This window comes from the organism of the source record quoted next, unplaced genomic scaffold (assembly GCF_019419815.1).
Source record: "Pyrus x bretschneideri cultivar Hongxiangsu unplaced genomic scaffold, Pyrus_bretschneideri_v1 Contig9, whole genome shotgun sequence".
In the NCBI taxonomy this organism is placed as follows: Eukaryota; Viridiplantae; Streptophyta; class Magnoliopsida; order Rosales; family Rosaceae; genus Pyrus; species Pyrus x bretschneideri.
Genome location: NW_025999831.1, coordinates 2,268,163 through 2,291,177, shown reverse-complemented (window position 1 = coordinate 2,291,177; position 23,015 = coordinate 2,268,163). Strand labels below are relative to the sequence as shown.

The window sequence follows — 23,015 nt, the reverse complement described above, 5'->3', positions numbered from 1 at the left end:
GAGAAGCAGAGCCACTGATTCCAGTCACATTTTAGCAGCAAAGCGCACGAAAACAACAAAACAATCCTTGGGTGCAAGTTGTATGAATGGGCCACTTGTTGCTTCCTTATTGGAGTGTTACACACTCACTCTCTGTTGGTGGCAGAAGGCCAAAATTCTTGTACGTGCAGACGGAAAAATCTATAAAACCAGTGATTTATAAGAACGTTTCTTCTCCACAATCCAAGTTACTATTTTAGCTTTGGACCTTTGCATCGACTACAATGGGGAGGTGAAGTGTGATTTACAAAACAATAATTCTAATGAACAATTGGGATTTGGTGGTTCAAGGAGATCTTGTAGGGACATTGTAATTGCCAAAGTAGGGGATAAGAATCAGCATGGATATCAGTGAAAGTGCAGAAGAGAATACCTTTGAGTAGAGAATCTAGAAGTCGCCATAGGCCACAAACCACCCCACCTTTTACGTGCATTTGGGATATCCTTGCCTTCTTTTTGCTGCCTTCAGTTTCTGCAAAAGTCTTATCCGATGCATTTTCTTCTTGTTTTAATGATAAACTGAGAATCATCTACAGAACTGGGCAAATGGCACTACTCCGCACAGTCACTGCAGAAAAATGTACTAGGATTCATTGGCGACTAGTACATAAGAGATGCAACACTTAGGAAAAACAATCAAAATTGGGACACAAGTCAGGGATACAACACCATTGTATCAACTAATTAGGGTTTGAGGTTTCCCACTATGTCCATGACTAAGGCTGCAATATTACTGCTGTTTTCTTTGGCAGAAAATTCGTAACTTAAAAATGGGGTTTTCAATCAGAAGGTTTTTTTATTTACGAATATGGTGTAACATAATAATACTAGGCACGGTTTCTCGTATGTCAAATAATTTTCGTTCAAGTTGATATATCATAGCCAATTTTGGAGAAGGATGCAGTTGTTACAAAGTTGATGTCATTTGAAATGTCTAATAAGAGAAAAAAAGGCCACTTACGGTCTAGTGGTATTTCTCTTCACTTGTAAGTGAGAGGTATTAGGTTCGATTATCACCAAAAGTGAAGTTGAACCACATTATTATGGCAAGCTCATTGTAAAACTTAGCCCACTCTCTCACCCTTTTAGTGTAAATACCATCATTTGTTAAAAAAAATTAAAAAAAAATGAAAAAGAAGAAAGAGAGTCGTCTGCTTTTACTAATGCCAATATGACAATGAAGGGATGGATTTTATGGAATTTTCTACAATTCAGGATATGAAATATTTTGGATGTTTTAACTATTAAATTTTTATTCAAAATATAAAAATTATGATTTAACAATTTAAAGTATCTTATATTTTGGAACACTATAGGACTTTGTCAATTTTATTATTTCATGTTTTAATCTTTTTGACTGTGTATGTTTCTTGGTGTACACATTTGATCATCAATCACCTTCTTTTCTGCAAGAGGTTTATATCTTGATGTTTGATTTCATTAGACTTAGCCAACATTTGACTCTTGCAACGATCAAGTTCACCCATGCGACTCTCCAAGAAAGAAAACAAATTAGCCCTTCTAAAAATATTCAACTTTTATGAATTATTTAATTTGTGCAAATTGATTGTGCATCGTTTGAAATTTGATTCTTTTTTTTTTCCTTTTTCACTTGGTCTCTGGCCTGTTACAAAAGACAATAAAATTATTAGATAAAAATTGTTTCCGTAGTAACACATCCAAAAAGCTAGAGACAAGGTGATGTTAGTAATATTACCAAATTTCTAATTTCTATATGCTAGGAAAAAAAATCATTTTGGTATAAGCACATAAAAACTTGAGATCTCACGTTTTAGATAATAAAATGAAGGGAAAGAAATGCAACGAATGAATAAACTACAATCGTTGATAAGTATTATCTTTATAGTAGTGCATGAATGACTGCATGACTATATCCAACATATTTTATACAACCTAATGTAGCTTTCATCAGAATTTGAGAGAGAGAGAGAGAGAGAGAGAGAGAGAGAGAGAGAGAGAGAGAGTACAAAGAGAAAAATTGAGAAACATGTGTCGTGGGTCGTATTGGTGGTTGAGAGGGAAGACTTAGACTTGGATGTGGATAGCATATGTGTGAAAGAGCACATCATCAGTCTTTTAGTTCGTATTTCATACTGTGCCAACCGACAATCGATTTCTGGTTTCTAGCCTCAATAATGTATAGGAGGATAGTTTGGTTTGGTGGTTTTAACTCTTTTTTTTATGTCTCACGCATTCTTTTCAAATTTCGACTGTTAGATCAAATGAATTGAAATAGACCAAATAATATAAATTAACAGAATGTGTGTTAGAGGTAAAAATAAGTTTGAAGATAATCCCACCCTAACTAAAATTAGCATGGATTAAAATAATCACTCTTTTTAAATCTTCTCACCACTAATAAAATCAACTTTCTCAGATTGTTGTTTTCTAAGTAACATTTTTGGAACCTTGAAAAAGAGAAAATAACAATTAAGGAAATGAACTGACGGAAGAAAGGCCTTAATTTTCTTTGTAGGAAAGAAATGGGATCTTTATAAAGTTTAAGCTTTTAATTAAACCAAAGAAAGTCTTGCTTCCTGATCCTAATTGATTCAAAGATAATGAAATTTTATCATCCACAACAAAATCATGCATTTTTTTATTAAACGAGTTGTTCTTACAGCGATGATCTTGTAGAGATTTTAACATACATGCGATCATAATAAATATACGCTATTAGGCTTGCTCTGGTGGCAAGTGGTATTCTGGAATCCAAAAATACATGTTGCTGGTTGGTTGATCCGGAGGTTTCCTCTGTCATGATAAGTGGGACCAACTGGTTGCAAGAGACGTGTCGCTTAAGCTTTTCCTATGTAATTATATTCAATCCGACGGTAGCGAAGGCTCTTTGCTTTTTGAAACACTTTTTTCTTTGTTAATTAGTATTAGCCCACGAACAAAGTCCTTCCTTTTTCTGATTACTGAACTCACAATTGAAATAACGTGTCATAAATAAAAATGAGTATATTTATCAACGTTTAAGTAATAAACCAATCATCAATTTCTATATCCTTTAGTTTCAAAATTTAGTGATCACCCTAACTTAATTTTTACAATTAAATATGTAATCATACATTATTTGATTAAAAATGATTTACATACGGACCATTATATTTTTTTTCGCATTCATGTTTGTTTTTGCGCATCCTTTTTTTATGCAACAGTATTCAGATTAGCCTAACTTACGTAATAATTTAAAGCATCGAAGCTTTCTTTCATAGAAGTCGATTCTGAGAGCTTTTATTTAGGCCCTTTGTCTTTCTAAATTTGATTGAGGAGACGGAAAAGTAGTGAGCTTCACTTTTTGACTAAGCGAGCACAGATAAATTATTAAATTATAGGGTCATTACTTACAATCATACTCATTATGCCATTTATATTAACAATGCAGATCGATGGCAGAAAGGATTAATGGACGGTTATTATATTGTATAGGATTAGGGAAATCACATTTTTAAATCAAATTTATAAATAAAATAATATCATTAATAAAAAATAAGCACATTAATCAACAATTAATTAATAATCAAATTATCAACAACCACATCATTTAGTTTAAAATTTGAGTTATACTACTCATATCATGTTTTTATACCACATTTCTATATCATCTTATGTGTCATCTAATGTGATAGTCATATCATTTGAAAATTTTGCAAAACCCAAGGAAATGAAAGAGAAACACTCCTCGTATACCACAATCATCATTTAATTAACTAGTTTTTCTTAAATATTAGTTTATTAAATAATGAACTAAATTTAAAATTTTGATTTATTCAAATAATATGGATGTTCACATCAAATACCACCTAAAGTGATATGAAAATGTGGTACAAAAACATGGTATGAATAGCATTACTCTTAAAATTTTGATCTCCCTAACATTACCTTATTGTATAGAGTTTAGGGCTCCGAGTTAACAACAAGATCTTGCTTAGTGAGTTGATCCTCTAGTTTAATTAAATAAACTTTAATGTATTTATGGATTAATTGAACACATTAAAATTTTGAAGAGATGGAAGGATATGAACCAAGCGTTTGTTAATGGGCAAAATGCTGCATGTGGGTAAGCATGACAAAACATTTTTAGCTCCATTTGTTTGAATAAATCCAAACAAAGAAAACGATTGTTCTAACCTGTTTCACTATATGGGCATCTTAGCTAGGGCACACCATGCCGTAAAAGTAAATTGAAACCCACATCCAACGAATCCAAGTTATTTAGATGTAATCATATATACGATAATAAACTAAATTAGTTGTTCTAATTAGTAATTAGCCTGCTCAAGAGGCACAAGATGACATGGGGTATTTGTGTAATTTAATTGGTTAGTATGAACACGTTGATATGGTTGAGTAATAAGGAAAAACTTTTCAATAAATAATGCCTTGGTGCTGAAGATAGCTGGGTCACCCATTGCCACTACCTTGCGATACTATGGCACCAAACAATCTAAAATCTCCCAGTCAAAAAAAAATACTTAAACGAGTAATTTATTGACTTATATCTCGTATCAATTTAGCAATTTATAGTACCTAAAATGCTGTTATTATTAATAACTCAAAATTTATTGATGGATATCGTTATTTTTATCAAGAGTAATGTTAGAGAGATTAAATTTTAAGATTAAATTTGTAAACTAAATAATGTGTCACTAATAAAAATAAGCATGGTTATCAACATTTAAGTAATAAATCAATCATAAACTTCCATGTTATTTAATTTTCAAAATTCAATTTTCCTATCATTACTATATGATATGAATTTATCTTTTTATGCAATTAAAATATGCATTTTGCCTCATAGTTAGTGAAACCATAAAATGTCTCTAAGCACATTACAATTTACACCGACTAACTTTTATATATTTGCTTTCCCCCAAGCATACATACATGATCCACCACATACTTCCATCATCATCGTTTGAAAAACCATCTAAAATATTATAATATATAAACATACCCACACACACATCGCTAAGCAAATCTTATTGCTTCATCTGAACTCTGAAGATAATCAGAGAGACAGAGACTACAAGCTCAACTCAACCATCTTCTCTACTCTCTCTGCCACACCAACCGCCATGTCAACGAAGGATTGTGGACTGCATCGCCAAAACAAGCGGCGGATGATGTTCCGCCGCTGTTGCGCTGGCCTCCTAATCTTCAACTTCATCCTCCTCGTCACAATCCTCATCGTGTGGGCCGTCCTCCAGCCCTCCAAGCCCCGCTTCGTCCTCCAAGACGTCACCGTCTTCAACTTCAACACCTCCGCCTCCAATGTCTTCTCCTCCAGCTTCCAGGTCACCATCTCCTCCCGAAACCCGAACGACAAGATCGGCATCTACTACGACAGGCTCAACGTCTACGCGACCTACCGTGCGCAGCAGATCACGTTCCCGACGCTCATCCCGCCGGTATACCAAGGCCACAAGGACGTCAACATCTGGTCGCCGTTCATCTACGGCACCGACGTCCCCATCGCTCCGTACAACTCCATCGCTCTGGGCCAGGACCAGAATGCCGGGTCGGTTCTTTTGCTCATCAAGATGGACGGCCGGGTCAGGTGGAAGGTCGGCACCTTCATCTCCGGTCGGTACCATTTGTACATCCGGTGCCCCGCTTTTATCGCTCTGGGTTCCAGGACCACCGGAGTTGAGGTCGGTAACAACGCCGTCAAGTACCAGCTGGTGCAGCGCTGCAAAGTGACCGTATGAAGAAATTGGAGGCAAAACTGATGTGCCGTTAATTATTGGTTTAACGCCGGTGGCTGAGTACCTTTTTCTCTCCTTTTTATTTTTATTTTTAGCTTCTGAATATCTGTCTTTCTCGAATATCTTTTTCATGTATATTTTGCTATAGAATAAATATGGAGGATGTTATGATATAGACGTATAGCAAAATTGCAGTCGGTGGTAATTGAATTATAAGTTGTATAATTATATAGTTTTATTAAATATCATATGAAATCAATAATTATGCATTTTATTTTGGTCACATAGCAATTTGGGTGCAAGTAAAGGTTGAGGTGTCCATGTTATTTTATTTCATTTTCAATTCACCCATTTAAAATTTATATTGTTGCTTGTTTTTCACTCATTTTTTTGTTGTTTCTCTCTCACTTTCTCACATTTTTTTTATACTTTTTTCCCTTTTGGAAATTGAATTAATGATGAAAACTTCTTAGCCTTTCCTTTCACTGACTTAGTTATAGTACTTAGGTGGAAAGTATTCCTCATTGATTTAAAAAATTAAACTTCAAAAAAGAAAAAAAAAAAGAATCCAACTTTTTCATCAATATTTTTTCTGATTCTCACACATGGGATTGGTCTTATTATACATAGTCCATCTCATTTTCTTGTGAGAAGTTGGAGAAAACAGAAGCCAATGAAAAGGAGAAGAATATTGAGTGCATATACATTGAATGAGATGAAATGTTTGCTTCTACATACGAGTGGTCCTCCTAGAAAGTATGTGGTGATGGGGGCATGCCATGGGTTTCATGAGTTTATATAAAATTTAAAGATAAATTTATAAACATATGTTTTACTGTCGACCCGAAGTTAGCCAATTGGCTAAAACAGCGTGCTTCCGCTACTACAACCGGGTTTAAATTCTCCTCCCATTGTGCCTAATGTTAGTTTAGTAAAGTTTAGAAAATTTGGATGGGTCTGGGGGTGGTTTTATCTTCAACAATCGACATGGAAGCGGTAGTGGTGGTCCTTTTCATAACCCCTGACTCATCACTTGCTCTTTCTACCACTAGTAATTGAGGGATGCATGGAAAGGGACTTTTTGTTATGGTAAAATAAAGAAAACTTTAATGAAAAGTTTTCAATACCGTTTATTTTAATAAAAAATTATATTTTTACATTAAAAAATTAATTGTATTATTCATATTACTATTTATTTTGTACTTATCGTTAAAACTTAAAGTTTTCAAGTCATTTTCATTAGTTTTCCTTAAAATAAAAGCTTAATAATTAATGAAGCTTCCAAGAATGAGAGATTTTTCAATGTGATCGGAATACGGAGTGGTACACCACATGTTTTCATACAAATGGTGGGATATGTGTGTTAAAAAGTTATTAAGTTAAAAAATACAATTTCCCACTATTTATATAAAAACACGTGGTGTACCATCTGTATTCCGGTCACAAACGAAAAATTTCTCCCAAAAAGGCGCCTGCTCAATGCATGCAATGCATGTTAGAGTGTTTGTAAGCCTGACGTATTGTTGACGCGTGTGAAGACAAGAGTGTCGCATACCTTCATGATAATTTTGAATTAAAAAACACTTACAGTATAATCTTTTTATTAAAATGAAAAAAAAAATGTTATTGACACTTCAAAAATCTCATTCTACACTTCTCACAAGTGTATTTTTCTTTCTAAATATAAATTGTTTGGAGTGTAGAATGAGAATTTTAGAAAGCCAATAACAATTTCCAAAAAAATCTCTTTTTTTTTAACAAATGATAATATCTGCATTAAAAGAGAGTATGAAAGACTGAAAAGTGAACTAAACTTTACAATGAACTTGCCATAATAAGTCAAGTTTTGGTCAGAGAGAGAGAGAGAGAGAGAGAGAGAGAGAGAGAGAGAGATGGGTTTACAGTGACAACAAATATATCTGAAAATATAATGTTTGGGATTTCTTAGGGCCTGTAAAGGAGGATCTAGGAACCACCGAAACGTGTACTAAAGAAAAAAAAAAGGATCACATGCCAACAACTTATTGATTGCTTGCTAATTTATTTTAAAACTTAAAACTCCTTTTGTAATTATTTTTAATTTAGGCTTTGGGTTATCAATTTTTCTTTTAATTGAAAACCAAAAGTAGTTAGCAAATAAGTTTTAGTTTTCAATACGATGAAAACTGAAATATAAAACCTAAGAATTAAAAACTGAAAATAAAACGCCTGCAACATGAGGAAATGGAGTAAACATGTTACATGTCCCAGCAAAGGTCAAGATTTTCCTACGGCTTTTTGTGAGAGAGGGAGAGAGAGGCTTTGATCTTGGGGTTGGTTACCTATGAGAAATGTTTCGGCTAGACCAGCTTCCTCAGTTGTAGGCTGAACCCCTTTGATCTGTACGTTTCAAGCTGGGAGGTTTCTAGGCCCAAAATACTTATCAATAGGAATTAAGGCAAATTCGGAAAAACTAGGTTGGGCCTAGTATGGTCCATGAAAATGGATTTATCTCAAGAGCCCTGTTTTTCATTTGCACAATCATAAATTTCGAATCCATTTTGATAAATTTGTTTTTTGAAGTTCAAAAGCTTCTTCTTTTTTTTTTTTTTTTTTTTTTTGGGTCAAATGATAGATTTTATTATATTAGATGTTAGATTAGCCACCGACGGAATTTGAACCCACGCCTTCATGCAAATGCTCAACTTCTTTCCACCACTGTTGTAAAGGGCCATTTGCTTGAAGTCTAAAAGTTAAGCATACTCAAATTTGATAGACTAGCTACAGTACTAACAAATACTTATAGCTCGTTGGAAATACTTCTAAAATAATTGAAAACACTTAAAAAAAAAATATTGTTTTTGGGTTTTAAAAGCACTTGAAGTGCCCTCCTGAAAGAAGCATTACTAATGTGCTTCTTCTAGGAAACATTTCAAGTGTTTTTCCAGGATTCACTTGCGTTTTAACTAAGAAATGGTTCCAAAAACTTTTTCACCTTCAGTTATTTTAAAAACACATCCAAAAAAGCTCTTAGCATAATAGTATTGTAATTATCTGGCACTCAAATGTGCTCTTTAAATGTCATTACAACATATCTAGTCATCAAATAATAAGTATTAAGTACTTGTAAGTAATGTAGTTAAGCACGCAATAAACTTTTTTTTTTAAATAAACGATATTATCTATACTTATGGGTTGGAGAATGAGTTAAGCTTCATAATTGGTTAGCAATAATGTAATTTAAATTCACATTTGACGAAAATTGAACCCAATACTCTTACTTATAAGTACAAAAAAATAACACTAATTGTAATACTAAATGACTTTCTTTTTCTTTTTCAATTCAATTTTCTTTTGTTAGCTCACTTTTCGGAGAATTTTCCAACTACCTATTCAGTTATTTTTCGCCAACTTTGTAAAATAGATACCTTTTATTTCTTTTTATAGGCAGTTACATCGCTAGCGACAAAGAAAGCTGAGGGCTCGGATGGCCCACTATTTGCCCTTGATTTTATTAAGTATTGAAGGATTTTTTGAGCTTGAGGACAACATTATTTTCTTTGTTCTTGCCTTCCACTAATTGACGGAGATATTGTAAAAGCGGGTCCCCTTGGTATTTCCTTTCCCGCATGTTCTGCCTATTCTTCTTCAACTTGGTGTGATTTTATCTCGTAAGTGAGAGATTTTTCAGTATGAACAGCATATAGAGTGGTATGTCATGTGTTATTATATGAATTGTGAGAAATGTGTGTTAAAATGTTAATAACTTAAAAAGTAAAATTTCTCAGCGCTTAAAAAAAAATACCTAATTTATCACCTGTGTTTCTATCACAATGAAAATTTTCTCCTTGTAAGCAGCTTTGATGCAACGTTGAAATGTATCTGATGTGATTCCGACCCAATCAATGTGGAAACTAGTGGCATGGATCACAGGTCATGATTTCACAAAGTTGGACTTGGCCGCAAATAGCTGTGAACAAAATATTTTAAAAAGTGAGGGAAGACTTGGCAATGCACACTTTACTTGATTGTCAAATCTATATAATATTTTGCATAAAATTCAACACTAAATGGAGAAGATTGAGATCTCCTCCAAATTTCACACTCTGAAACCAACAAATCTTGTAATTTGGACCGTTCACAAGAATGATGAAGGCATTGGAGAGAGAGAGATGGGGGTGTAGCTTTGTGTGTGAAATGAGCCAGTAAAATATGACTAATGGAAAACGAATAATATAAATCGAATTGTTCAAATAGTTGAATTTGTCGACTTTGGAATGTAAGATTCGAAGAGGATCTCAATCCTAGAGAATGGTCATAGTTTTTGTGTGTATATATTGTTTGTGCTTCGTATATGTGGCTGCTCCCAGATCAGATTGCTTTATTAATATGACTAATTATCACATGGCTAGAAAAGTAATAAGCTTCATTTTCTTTTTTTTTTTCCTTTTTTTTTTAAAGTCAGCCGTCAAATATGACCGTTGGTGAACTTTCTATTTTATCTGAATTGAGTAAATCGACTGCTGATTGCTTCTTTTTCTCCGTCTTTTTTATGCTTTGTTCTTTTAAATTAGCTTAATGCAAATGCTTACATGGCTTAACACACTATTGTAATTTGCAAGTTGTTCTACAAGATCATCAACTTGATCATTTTTTAAAGATGATAAAAACAAATGTGACAAAACCATTTGCTTTGCTCTTTTTGTTTAAAATATGTATTAGATTTGGTAAACAATTCATTTTTTTTTCTTGGTGAAGAAAAAAAATAAGATTATTATTAGCATTTATGTAACCTAACGTAAACAAAAACGTTTTATATAGCCAACAACTTAAGCACAAGTGTAAAGATTTCCTATTCCCAAATTCCACTAATTACTCTGCAATTAATTCATATTTTACATCAAAACACAATAATACGAGTATATGGAGACTAGTATATCAAAACAGGATTTGAGAATTTCTTCTCACATGATTTAAGTGTAACACAAGATTTAGCAGTTACATTGTTCCTTGTAATCTTGTGAATTTTTATAAGCTCGACTTTTAACGAAATGCTTGAAATCTACTTATTTTTTTGCAATTAATCATGTTTTATCGGACGATTTTTAGATATAATTTGCAAGGAGCTTAGTCGGTCAAGAGGCTTCATTCATAAATATCCCCTTTGTCCCTTGGGCCAAAAGTCAAGTCAAGCAATGACAACGGAAGCTACTACGAACCACCTCAATTCCCCAATGCTCACAAATCACCATCCCTCCACACGCTGATAGTCTCTTAAACAAAGACTTACCACACACACACACACACACACACACAAAACGTACCCCTTCTACCTTCTAAAGCAACCGCGTCGAGTTGATTTTCTCCACCCACCTCCCCACGCGGCCTTGCCACATTCCGCCCTTATATATACTCACGCTTCACCTTCTTCACCTCTCATTCTTCTCAGCCACACCCTTCTCACTACTCTCTTTATCCATTACAAATTGTTTGTTGCTCCTCCGACGTCCTCCGCCATGTCAGAGAAACAAGCCCATTTAAACGGGGCCTACTACGGCCCCTCAATCCCTCCCAAATCCCAGTCCTACCATCGCCCTGGCCGCGGTGGCGGCGGATGCCTCGGCTGCTGCTGCAGCTGCATCTTCGGCCTTGTCTTCAAGCTCATCATGACCGCCGTCGTCTTCATGGGATTGGCGTTCTTCGTCTTTTGGCTTATCGTCCGCCCTAACCGTGTCAAGTTCCACGTCACGGAAGCCACCCTCACGCAGTTCAACTTCTCCAACGACAACACCCTCCACTACAATCTCGCCCTCAACCTCACCATCCGGAACCCTAACAAGAAGATCGGTATTTACTACGACCGCATCGAGACCCGGGCCTTTTACGAGGATCAGAGGTTCAGCACGGTTCCCTTGACGCCTTTCTACCAAGGGCACAAGAAAACGAACGTGCTGAACCCCGTGTTCCAAGGCCAGCATGTGATTCAAGGCTCAAAGGTGCTTTCCGAGTACAATCAGCAGAAGAGTACCGGGATTTACGAGATCGATTTGAAAATTTATCTTCGGATTCGGTTCAAATTCGGATTGATCAAGACTGGCAAGTTCAAGCCCAAGATTGAATGCGACTTGAAGGTTCCTATGACTCAGAACGGAAATTCAGTTGGCACTTTCCAGACTACCAAGTGCGACGTTGATTACTTCTAATCAATCTACACAGCCTACGATTGATCGATCGAGTTCATATACCTTCTTGTTCATTCAGTTTTTTTTTTTTGAATTTTGAATTTTTGCTACTATTCTTTTGCTTTTTGTTTTTGGCATTATTATTTGATACCTACTCCTGTTACGTATGTTCATAAAATAAATATTAATGTATTATTTTTAGTGGACACTTTTGCTTTCCATGGTGGTAACGAAATTGATATTTTTTTTACAACTTGTTCAACGTTTCTTTTCTTTCAAAAAAAGAAAATCCACCGCTAAAGTCTCATGCCATTTCTAATTCTTAACGATTGAATATTGTCCTTTGGAAGAAAACTTCATATAATAAATGACGAAATCAATTGCAAACGGCATGCAATCTAATTGGAAATGTGAATGGTTGATTGGTGAGATATATACTATATAAGGTTCACTTCAATCAAAAGTTATCAGTACTACTACGATCACGTGAGGAAAGAGAAATTTACACATTTCGATTTCCATGTCTTCTCTAAATCGTTCTCCTTATGTGAACAATCACGCGAGGAAAGAGAGTAAAAATGACGCTGAAATGGAAATGTAGAGAAGTATTTTCTTGAGCATTGGCAACTCATGTTACCTGTCTCTCGTCTTTGCGGCCACTTAGTATATGTCACATGGGCTAATTTTGCTGAAAGAGAAGGCGACACATTGTAGGTGGAATATATTAGTACTCCTTGCTGCTTGTACCAAAACAGATGGCTCCTTGCTGTGTTCTACCATTAAATCAACTTTTTCCCAGATTGTAACTAACTTACAATTAGAAATCAGATTTGTCACATGGGCTTTTTCTTATCGTTTTTAAGCCTAAAACATCAAAGTAATGAACTGAACTTGTATATCTAAGCACTTAAATTTGAGCTCATTCCTCCGTAGTTTAAATTAATGTAGTGTAAAGTATCGTTTGTATCTAATAAGAAAGACGTTCTAGAACTTCCGCATAATAATGTTATGGACTGTAGATCGAGTCGACATGACAATTAAACTTCAATTTCCCTCTCATGTTTCATGTTAATAAAAAACAACTTTGTAAACGCAGTTTGGTGAGAAGTCAAATTCGAAAGTAATTTATTTTGTTGTGAGTGACTCCTCCAACGAAAATGATGTATAATATAATATAATATTTTGCCAAACTACTCCTAGCGTAGTAACTGGGGAATAACGTGTAAAGATGCTTGAAATCTTGCCTGCTCATTGGATATTGAGGAACAACATTCTGCTGATACTACATTCACATTGATCCACTTGGTCATTTGCCTCTGTCACACTGTTAGCTCAAGAATGACCATTTTTTTCCCGTGTTTACAGCTGCTCGGGTGAATACACCACCTCATTCTCTTTGTCTGCCAAATCTAGCACTGTTGTTTGTGGTATCCCCACAAGCTTCTTCCATCTGGTGGTCGTGTTTGATGTGTTGTTATCTGCTGGAAGACGAGATCCTTGTTCTTTCTACCTCTGAGGTGCTAGTAATGGTATGGTTGGTGGTGGTGCTTCGAGACCGTTGGAAGAGCTGCGGCGATATCGATGAAGGTGCTAGAAGAAGACCTTTAGGGTTAGGACCGTTAGGTGTCTGTTTCTCTGTTGTGGGCTCAAAATTTGGTTGGGCTTTTGGCTTACTTTTAAGGTTCATTATTTTGCTCATGTGGATGTTGTACCTCTAATGTGCATATACTTGTTTTGTTAATGAAGTATCCTTTGACCAAAAAAAAAAAATAAAAAAATTGAAAAACCAAGAATGACCAACGATATGCATATGTTCTATAGTATGCTACTCTTTGGGCTTGAAATCTAAATTTGATGCTTGGGCCGAGCTGCTAGATATGAGCTCAAGAAGGGGGTTGAGTCTTGGCTCAGTAATGCTTTGCTGGTGGCGCGGCCGAGTCCGAGGCAAAGTTGGTTGAGGACAAGAATTGATTTTGGTGAGGTTCAAATTACTTGGATCATGGTTGGTTTTTAAATAAGGGTTGAATTCATCACTCAAAGATTCAGAATTCTAGTTCAAATAAAACTCCGTGGTGGTGAGTTTTGGCGGAGAAAGCCATTTAGGCGTTAAACGGTTGGCCACTGCCCCAATTAATGCCTAGGCATTTGAAATTTAGAAATGGCGCCTAGACTTGTTGAGGCGCCCGCCTAGCCCGCCCAGACCCGCCTAGATATTTGTCTAGATTGTGACTCACTTAGACAGAAAATATATAACTTTCATTTTGGATTATTTTTTTTAATACATTGTAAGAGACTTGTTGAATATTTAAATGAACACACATTATATGCTTGTGTCCCCATGTTTTTATTATGTTCCAATACATTATAATATATATGTCATTCTATTTTATAATTTATGATGTAATTATATATATTCTAAGTATAAATAGACACTTATTTATACAGAATATGACAGATTTACTTAAATCTGGCCGCCTAGGTGCTAGGCCCTAGCCCGCCGCCCGACTAGCGCCTAACCTCTTTTAGAACCTTGATATTTGAGTAATATACCGATTGTGTAGCAGTATCATTAGAACTCTACAACTTGATGGACTTCTTTTTTGGTGAAACGAAGTGAAATTCATTAAATAAAGACTAATACAAGGTCAGGAAAGTCCATAGAGAATCCAAAACATCCAAACAAGTAAGAGTGCAACCAAATAAAATACAAGGGAAAATGCCCAACAAAAGAGCCCATAACACATTAAAAAATAAAACCCTAGATTTGGAAGGACGGACCAGTTGCCACCCCCCAAGCAGCCGCACCACCATCGCGAAGCCGTCGCCACCGAGGAGGAGGCCCAACAAACCAATTAGATGAAACGGAAAATGTGGGCAGAAAATCACTAAATAGTGCTAAAAGCACTTTAAGAACCACCTAAACCGAAAGCATGTCTTCCAAAGAAATCCATGGAGGAAACACAAGATGAGTCGAGTGGTCGAGGCTAGGTGGACAGTGATTTGCGGCTAGGAATAGCCATTGGAGTGGAAGACAGCATGAATCCCAGATCTGAGATGAGAATCGCCATAAACTAAGACAAAACTTTGGAAAATTGAGACAATTCCTAGGGAGATTGAGACAGAGCATAGAGAAACAAAAACTGAGTTCATATACAAAATCACCAAAAACAAGGATCAAAAGGAAAATAAGCAAAGTAAAACAACCGAGAGTCATAGGAAAAGTAAGTTTACACTATGTTTGGATGAAGAAATTTAAGATTACTAAGGAATTTAAAAATGACGGAAATTGAAATGACGAGATTTTATTTTCTAGAATTTGTAAAATTTCTTGTTTGGCTAACCTAAAAGAACAATGGAATTGAATACGGAATTTGTTATTTTTAAACTCTCAATCGTAGAAATTGGGAAATGACACCTATTTACACGGAATTTGAATTTGGAAATTGGAGGTCCCAAACTCCAAGTTTTTTTTCCACGCGGAAATTCTAAATTTCTATGTTTATGAATCCAAACAAGGAAATTGGTGCATGTCAATTTATAAATTCTGACTTTTATCAAAATTTCAAGTTTACTTCCCTTATTCAAATATAGTGATTACTACCGACCCCAACCAATAGAAGGGGTCGGCCGTTGGTAATCAGAGTTTGTGGTTAAAGACCTTTGCGAGGGAGAGAGAATAGTCACGAGTGATATTTTTTTTTTTTTCAACCGGAGAAAGGGAGAGCACCTTGAGCATCAATTAATTTGTTTTTATAGGTAGAAAAGGATTTGCAATATATATATATATATATATATATATATATATATGGCCCAAATAAATGGGCCACCCAAAGAAAATCCTTAGCACTACTTAAGATAAAAAACAGTAGTTGCTACCGTGAGGAGCCACCACTATTGTCGACAACGGGTAGATCGCCAACGAATGAGAAATTATCACCACAGCCGAAAACAATGCACCACAATATCGCAAAGAGTAAATTGTAGCAATGATCCTTTAACTTTAATTCACTTAGAGTAATGATCTATCAACTAAAATTTCATTACCATTGGTCCCTCAACTCATCAAAATGTGCAGCTATGGTCCCTCAACTAAAAATTCATTACCATTAGTCCCCCAATTTTAATCCAACTGAAGAAATGATCCCTCTACTTTAATCCAATTCGAGTAATGGTCCTTCAACTGTAACCCAATTTGGCAATGGTCATTCCAACATAACTCATTTTAACAAAATTCTGATGAAATTGACGAAAATGACCATAGCTACACGTTTTGATGAGTTGAGGGATCCCAATTGTAGCAATGGTCCTTGCAACATAACTCATTTTGACAAAATTTTAAGGAAGTTGATGAAAAAGACCATAGCTAGACATTTTAATAAGTTGAGGGACCAATAGTAATGAATTTTTAGTTAAGTGACAATTGCTACAATTTACTTTATCGCAAACCGAAACATATAGAAACTTGAAAAATAGCCTGAAGAAAGGGAAAGAGTACATAGTCGAGGGAAAGATAGGAATGGGGAGAGATTTTCAGTGTGCTGGGAATATAGCCTAGTATACTAAATATCATAATACAAGTAGTTGAATACTTGAAAAAAAATATTTTAGTTATTTATATTATAACACTTAGTATATTATATTGTATTTTTGACACACTAAAAAAAACAAGGGTCAGGGTCACCGACCCAAAGCCCAATGGGCAGTCTGCAAAGGCTGTGAAAGATTTCTCTTTTATATGTAACTAGGATTTTTTTTTTTTACCTTGATACATGAGAATGAGGAACAAACGGGACTTTTTCATATGCTAATATAACTTTAGCAGAGAGAGGAGGATTTTTACATGTACTATTATATAAGCAAAGAGTAAATATAGTGATTTTTTACTTACATTATGACATGTAATCTATTAGTTCATATTTGAATATAATGAAAAATTGATCGAAAAAGACTTTTGAAGGATCATTAACAGCTTCCATATACCATAATATTACCAAAGAGAGAAGGATTTTTTCAGTGTCCTTTTATTTATGATAAGATGTGTGATATATCAGCTCGTCTTTAGAATACATTGCACTCTCTTTAAGAAAGATGTTTTTTGAAGCGTAGTCAACAGTTTCCACATAAAAATAGAAGAAAAAGATACAAAAGAGTAAAGTTGAAATGAGGTGCCACAGAAACTACACACATTTGCTCCAACGTCTAGTACCAAGTCTTTATAAAATCTGCATATGCAGTTCCCCACTTTTGCTTTCCTGCCATTGTTATACGAAAAGCAACAGCCATCAATGATCACCTAACTACAATGCTACCGTTGCAACCACATTAATGAACTATTGGACTGCCAAACCCGATCCTGCTTTGACCCGACAATCCAACTTCGGATCACTGATGGATCATGGAGAAAAGAACTTTCTTTACAGTTCAGACTACAAAATCACGACTAGGAGAAGGCGAAGGAGTATAGTACGGTGGCGAAGCACAAGGAGTCGTGAACGGCGGCGTTTCCTCCTCCACCTCTACTGTCACAGTCACAGCTACATCCAGTACCACCGTCGTCGCCGTCGTCGTCTCTTTCTCCGCACAAGATGAATACGTCGTTGTAGGCGTCTCCGAGTCCAGACCCTCTCTCTCTTCCTCCTCCGCGATCGTGAACAACACCCTCGACGACACACCGTACAGTCCCTGCTGCCACTTGAACACCTCGTCCACGTCCACGTCGATGTTGCGGTGCAGTGAGCTAGGTGGTTGGTTGCTATGATGAGCTTCGTGGGGCCCGATGCGGGTCGGAAACCGGGACTTCCTTCGCCGCCAGAGGAGGAAGAAGAGCTGCGCTACGAGGGCAGCGAGAGTGACCGCAAACACTACAGTGAGCGCAGTCCCGAGCTTGCTAAGACGACCATTCATGTGTCCGTACGTGTGTGTGTGTGTGTGTGTGTATGTCTCTTAAAGGTCTTTGGGGAAATGGCTCAGTAGGTTCTTCTTTTTCAATGTTTTAACCTACCGGATGGTTGACGGCGTACCGGGAAAATGTGGGGACAGAGGAAGGGGTTTTGACTGTTTGATGGGTTGATGGAGGTTTTGGTTGAGAAAGTTGCCGGTGGACGAATGGATAAATCATAAAGGTTTGGTTAAGGAAGAAACTATGTTAGCTGAGAAGGAAAATGATGTTTTTTCTTGGAAATGTGGGTGGAGGGGGGCGAGAAGAAATGTGGCCAGAATGTAAAGGAAGTGAGTGTGTGATGGCGAGGAAGTCGAAGGAGTGAGGATTTGGACTTTGCATTAAATTTGAAATTAAGTTGGCAGTTGGAGTGGGGGCTTATCTGGTGTTTTGTAATTTGCTCCCATTTTATAGTTACGTGAAAAAACCTAAAAGGTTGCCTACTTCACAAAATTATGAAGAATACTTTGAAAGCAGGGCTGGGATCGAAAAACTGAAGAAAAATCAAACCGAACAAAACATCGGATTAAAATTGAAAAAACTGAACTGAAAAAAAAATAGAAAAAAAATTGAACCAAATTAAAAAAATAAAAAAAAAAACCAAAATCGTTTGGTTTGATTTTGTTTTCATTGGTCCAGTTTCAACTCAAGACGCTCAAGACGTCCTCCAATAAAGTAAAGATTAAATATCACAAAATCCTGTTTTGAAAGTTTCTCTCACTTACTTTGCAACGAAACTCCTAGAGCAAAAACTCTCTCTGTAAAAAAAAAAAAAAAAAGAAGTTTTAGATTGTCCTAAGCAACATGTGGTCACCTCAAATCCTTGTAATAGTTGGAGATATTCTTTGCCCGATAGCTGAGATCTCGCCAAGCATAGCCTATTTAGTTCTAGCATCGGAAGAGCAAGGAAGACTCAAAATATGATGAAAGATATATTCAAGGAGAATGGAGCACTCATGTTAGCCGAAGGAGTAGGAAGCGCTAAGGACGATTGATTGCTATGCAGGCGACCCTTGAGACAAGGTTATATAAAAAAGAATAAGCATCGTCAGAACGATCCGAAGAAAGTAGGCAAGGGGCAATGAAAGAGCAAAGGAAAGGCAACTCAATCTCGGTTCTAAGAGCACTTCCATGATTAGGCATTAATTAAAGGGGTGTGATATCCACACACCCCATTTTACATCTCACATATCTTTTTAATTTTCGGCCATCAGATCGGATGAATTGAAGAAGATCAACGAACATAAATTATCAAGAGATGTGTGAAAAGTAAAACGAGATATGTGGATAGCACACCCCTAATTAAATTGACATGAGCTACATTTGGGCCTTGCATTTCCATTTATATTGACATGAGCTACATTTGGGCCTTGCATTTCCATTTATATTGACATGAGCTACATTTGGGCTGGGTGAATCAGGTTGAACCAGACAACAAAGGGCAACCTGGTTTTCAATGCCAGGATGAATTTATGGGCCAGTGGCAAGTGAGATGACTCCAAGAAAACAATCACCCCATTGTCTTTGGTTCTTCAGTATAACGCTCTTTTATACCGAGTATTTTGGTAGCAATGACCCAACACAAGAATGAGATTTGTCTTATACTGATTAGTATTAATGATAGAGTTATTTGTCCGTGGTCTTGAAATTGTGCCATGGACCTTAGGTCCAGTAGCTTTTTATTAGGTACAATTGTGCATGCGTATGTTAACATGTAAATTGTTGACTAATGTGAAACTCAATACATTATTTTTTGTTAGATACAATTGTGCATGCGTATGTCAACGTGTAACTTGTTGACTGACGTGAAACTCGGTATATTATGTTATCTTCTAATCGGTCATTTGAAAAATTGAAACCATTCTTATTGAAAGATCATGATAAGCTTTCCAAAAATCTGAATTCTTGATCAATGGAAGAACAATATCATTATTAAATTATTATTAATTTTTCTTTTCAAAATCAGTGTGTGCTATACGTGTATTCAAACAGTAGTACTCTTATAGAAGCATGCGTAGAGATGGAGTATGTGTATGAACTATGAGAAATGCTAAAGAGAATCTCTCAAAAGTGATACTCTCTATGAACTCACTGACATCTTATGTTTTTGGCACAAATTTCATGCCAATATTATAAAATATTGAATAAAAGGCATGATGAGTTGACAGAAAACTTATAAAAAATCTCACTTTGAGAGAGTTTTCTAACATTTGTAAGAACTATATGCTTTTGGAAAACGACCCAACAATCATCGAAAGCATCATCATTCATCGTCTCCAAAATCTAATCATCATGCACCCTTATTCTCTGGTTTATTCGCGTGTGCTTGGCCATCACTTTTTGACCAAGTCTTCCATGAAAGACCACCCCACCAAAAACAAAAACAAAACCAAACAAACAAAAAACCCTAGATAAAACTACAAAGCAATATGCATGGTCAATTGGTCATGGTACCATGGTGGGAGACTTGGAGTGGTAGCCCCCCCTTCCTTTCTTCAGCATAACAGCAACAGAGCACATGAACAAAGTACCCTTCTCCTTGGATCCCTCAATCTCATCACTTTCAAATGATAAAACCCTAAAAAAGCACAAAAGCACAAAGAGACTATGGGGTGAGTGATGATCAATACAATGACTACACATTGGTCTTGTCTGATCTAATATCTATATCTATGTATAGATCGATGGTCTTTTGGATCCGCGATTTCCCTTACTTTCATGCAAAAAATTCACTCATACGGGAAAGAAAAAGAGGAGGGAGGGAATTAGGAATTAGGAATTGGAATAGAGGACAGTGACCTTATGGAAAAGAGGCCATCTGATTCTGATAGCTTCCCCCTTTTCTTAAAGTCTGCGAAAGCCCTCTCTACCTCTCAAGTTGTGTGTGGAAACTTTGTCTCCATGTTTAGCCCTTTTGTCTTTTCTAGATGCCAACAACGGTCTTTCTCCTTTTGTGGCCTCAAATTACAGTTTTAGAGGGACCTTTGTAATGGTGTCACTTGTACCTCGTCTTTGGTTTGCTTGTTTTTTTTTTTCAGAATCAAAACAATACTTGGTCGATATTCGGTGCAAGGAAATTAGGGCTGCAATATAACATTAATTTTGTTGGCTCGGCTTTTTGTGTTAGTTATTAATTTCAGATTTGAACTGAAAAATCATGTACAAGATGGAAACTGAGCGGTAAGCGAGCATCACTAAATTCTTTTACAAATTATGTACTTTTGTGTTGAATTAATGTTGACTTGTCAATTAAATTGGTTAAAGTTTTGATGAGGAACTACAATTAACTAAAAAAAAAACAATAATAATAACAAGGGAGACCGCTTTATTTGTACCATATTTGAATACTACATTGGCTTTTAGAATGATAAAGTTTGTGCTCAGGATTACAAACTTCGTTACATGAATCATAGAGGAACCAAATTGATTAAGCCCTTTTCTTAACATTGATGTACAATTTGGATAATTAGCATTGTACTTTTATCAAAGTGTGGTGTGGTCTTTTCTCTTAACTGAATTTCTCTAGAGGAAATTTATGGCACAGTTTTAGCTTTGCCCTCACTTGATTAATTAGCCGAATTTCAATAAATAAATAAAAAAGAAAATAATACCATAGGATGGACACAGTGGAAATATGTACATGCCATGATTAATAATTTGATTCCTTGAATATTGGCTGTATGTATTACTTACAACATCATGTACGTAGTATTTAAATTTGACACAAAAATGTTGTTTCTTTAGCACTATTAGGTATTACTAAGAGAATAATGCAGATGAAACACATATATATTGAGAAAACTATATGATTAGAGCTTCCAAAAAGTTAGGTGGATGTATTGCTCAAGCTGTGCCCTATGGTGGTTCTATAAAAGGTTTCTTAAGTAAATGAAAACCTATATTGGCTCTTAGACATGAAAAAGAAATCGAGTAGGGTAAGAATAAGCTTTATTGGCCTAAAAAAAGCTAAGAAGGTTGTGCCTTAATCAGTATGTCTCTTATCGTACAAGGCTTATAAACTGAAGTTTATTAGGCTGTCTCAGTAGGCCCTGTGCTGATGCAGCACTTTACAATTTTGTGTTAGGTATGTGACGAATTTGAACAATAATCATCATCCATCAAATTTAGGTCTCACAGTTTCTTTTTGAATTTAGTTTAAGGAAGATGATTGGAACTCAAGCAGAAGAGTTCTCTTTCAATCTAATCCACCATTGTCAACCCATTCAATGTCTTCTTCTTTTTTAAGTAAACGATATTATCTATATTAAGGGAGAGGGAGTGGCTCAGCCTCATAATGAGCTTGCAATAATGTGATTCAAATTTACTTTTGGAAAGAATCGAACCTAAAACCTCTCACTTACAAGTGAAGAAAAATATTACTAGATCGTAATACATTTTTAACTTAACATTTATACAACTTTATTGTTTTTTGCTTAATTTTAACAGCAGTAACATAATTTTGAAGAGCAAAAGGTCATTATGCATGCACTGTTTTGTCCTCTATCTTACCACTATAAAAAAAGTGCACAATAATTTTTTTATAGAGTATTAATAACGGTTTCCTTTCAATGTTAATATACAAGAGCTAAAGGGTCAAGCTTTAAAGTTTAAACCCAGGCTTAATTAAGAATAAGAATTAAGTTTGGGCTCAGACCAAACCTAATTTTTAATTCAACCCAAGAAAACCCATCATAAAGGTGTTTGGGCCGCCCACCCTCCTAACCTCACGTCGACTATCAGTCATTCACAAGTCTTGCATGAAACATGCATTGCCACAAACTTCAGACTACTCAGAAAATGTAAATGATTTGTTTTCTATTTTAACTTGAAGTCTTGAAGCGTCATATAAGACGACAGATGTTTGAACTTAATTCATGTAGTCGTCTCAATCAAAGCATGAGCTTTTTTACTCAGTGTCACAGTTTTATAGTTTTCTATCTTTCTCAGTAAAGCATGGACATTTTCTCTGTTGCACTAAGGTGTCATTGGCAGCTTTATGTTGATTTTACTTGCGCAAGTTACACAATTTTACCAAAGGTGGCAGCCACAGTAACATATGTAAGCCTGATGTTTGTATAAAAATTGTAAGCTTGATAAGAATTTTGGGTCCATTTCCGACAGGGTTAGGTTTTTGGTAGCTAA

At 35.7% G+C, this 23,015-nt stretch overlaps 3 protein-coding genes across 3 annotated transcripts; 2 read left to right on the top strand and 1 right to left on the bottom strand.

Moving 5' to 3' along the window:
- Nucleotides 1–5,039: 5,039 nt before the first annotated feature.
- Nucleotides 5,040–6,043, top strand: LOC103940677 (NDR1/HIN1-like protein 1). The gene has a single exon (XM_009350840.3). It carries the CDS (start codon nt 5,145–5,147, stop codon nt 5,775–5,777), a length of 633 nt encoding a protein of 210 aa, XP_009349115.1. The 5' UTR covers nt 5,040–5,144; the 3' UTR covers nt 5,778–6,043.
- A 5,168-nt stretch (nt 6,044–11,211) lies between these two features.
- Nucleotides 11,212–12,143, top strand: LOC103940668 (NDR1/HIN1-like protein 3). Its single transcript, XM_009350830.3, has one exon. The coding sequence runs from the start codon at nt 11,270–11,272 to the stop codon at nt 11,954–11,956; it is 687 nt and encodes a 228-aa protein (XP_009349105.2). The 5' UTR covers nt 11,212–11,269; the 3' UTR covers nt 11,957–12,143.
- Nucleotides 12,144–16,922: 4,779 nt separating this feature from the next.
- Nucleotides 16,923–18,397, bottom strand: LOC103940686. Its single transcript, XM_009350847.2, has one exon. The coding sequence runs from the start codon at nt 17,837–17,839 to the stop codon at nt 17,357–17,359; it is 483 nt and encodes a 160-aa protein (XP_009349122.2). The 5' UTR covers nt 17,840–18,397; the 3' UTR covers nt 16,923–17,356.
- Nucleotides 18,398–23,015: the final 4,618 nt, after the last annotated feature.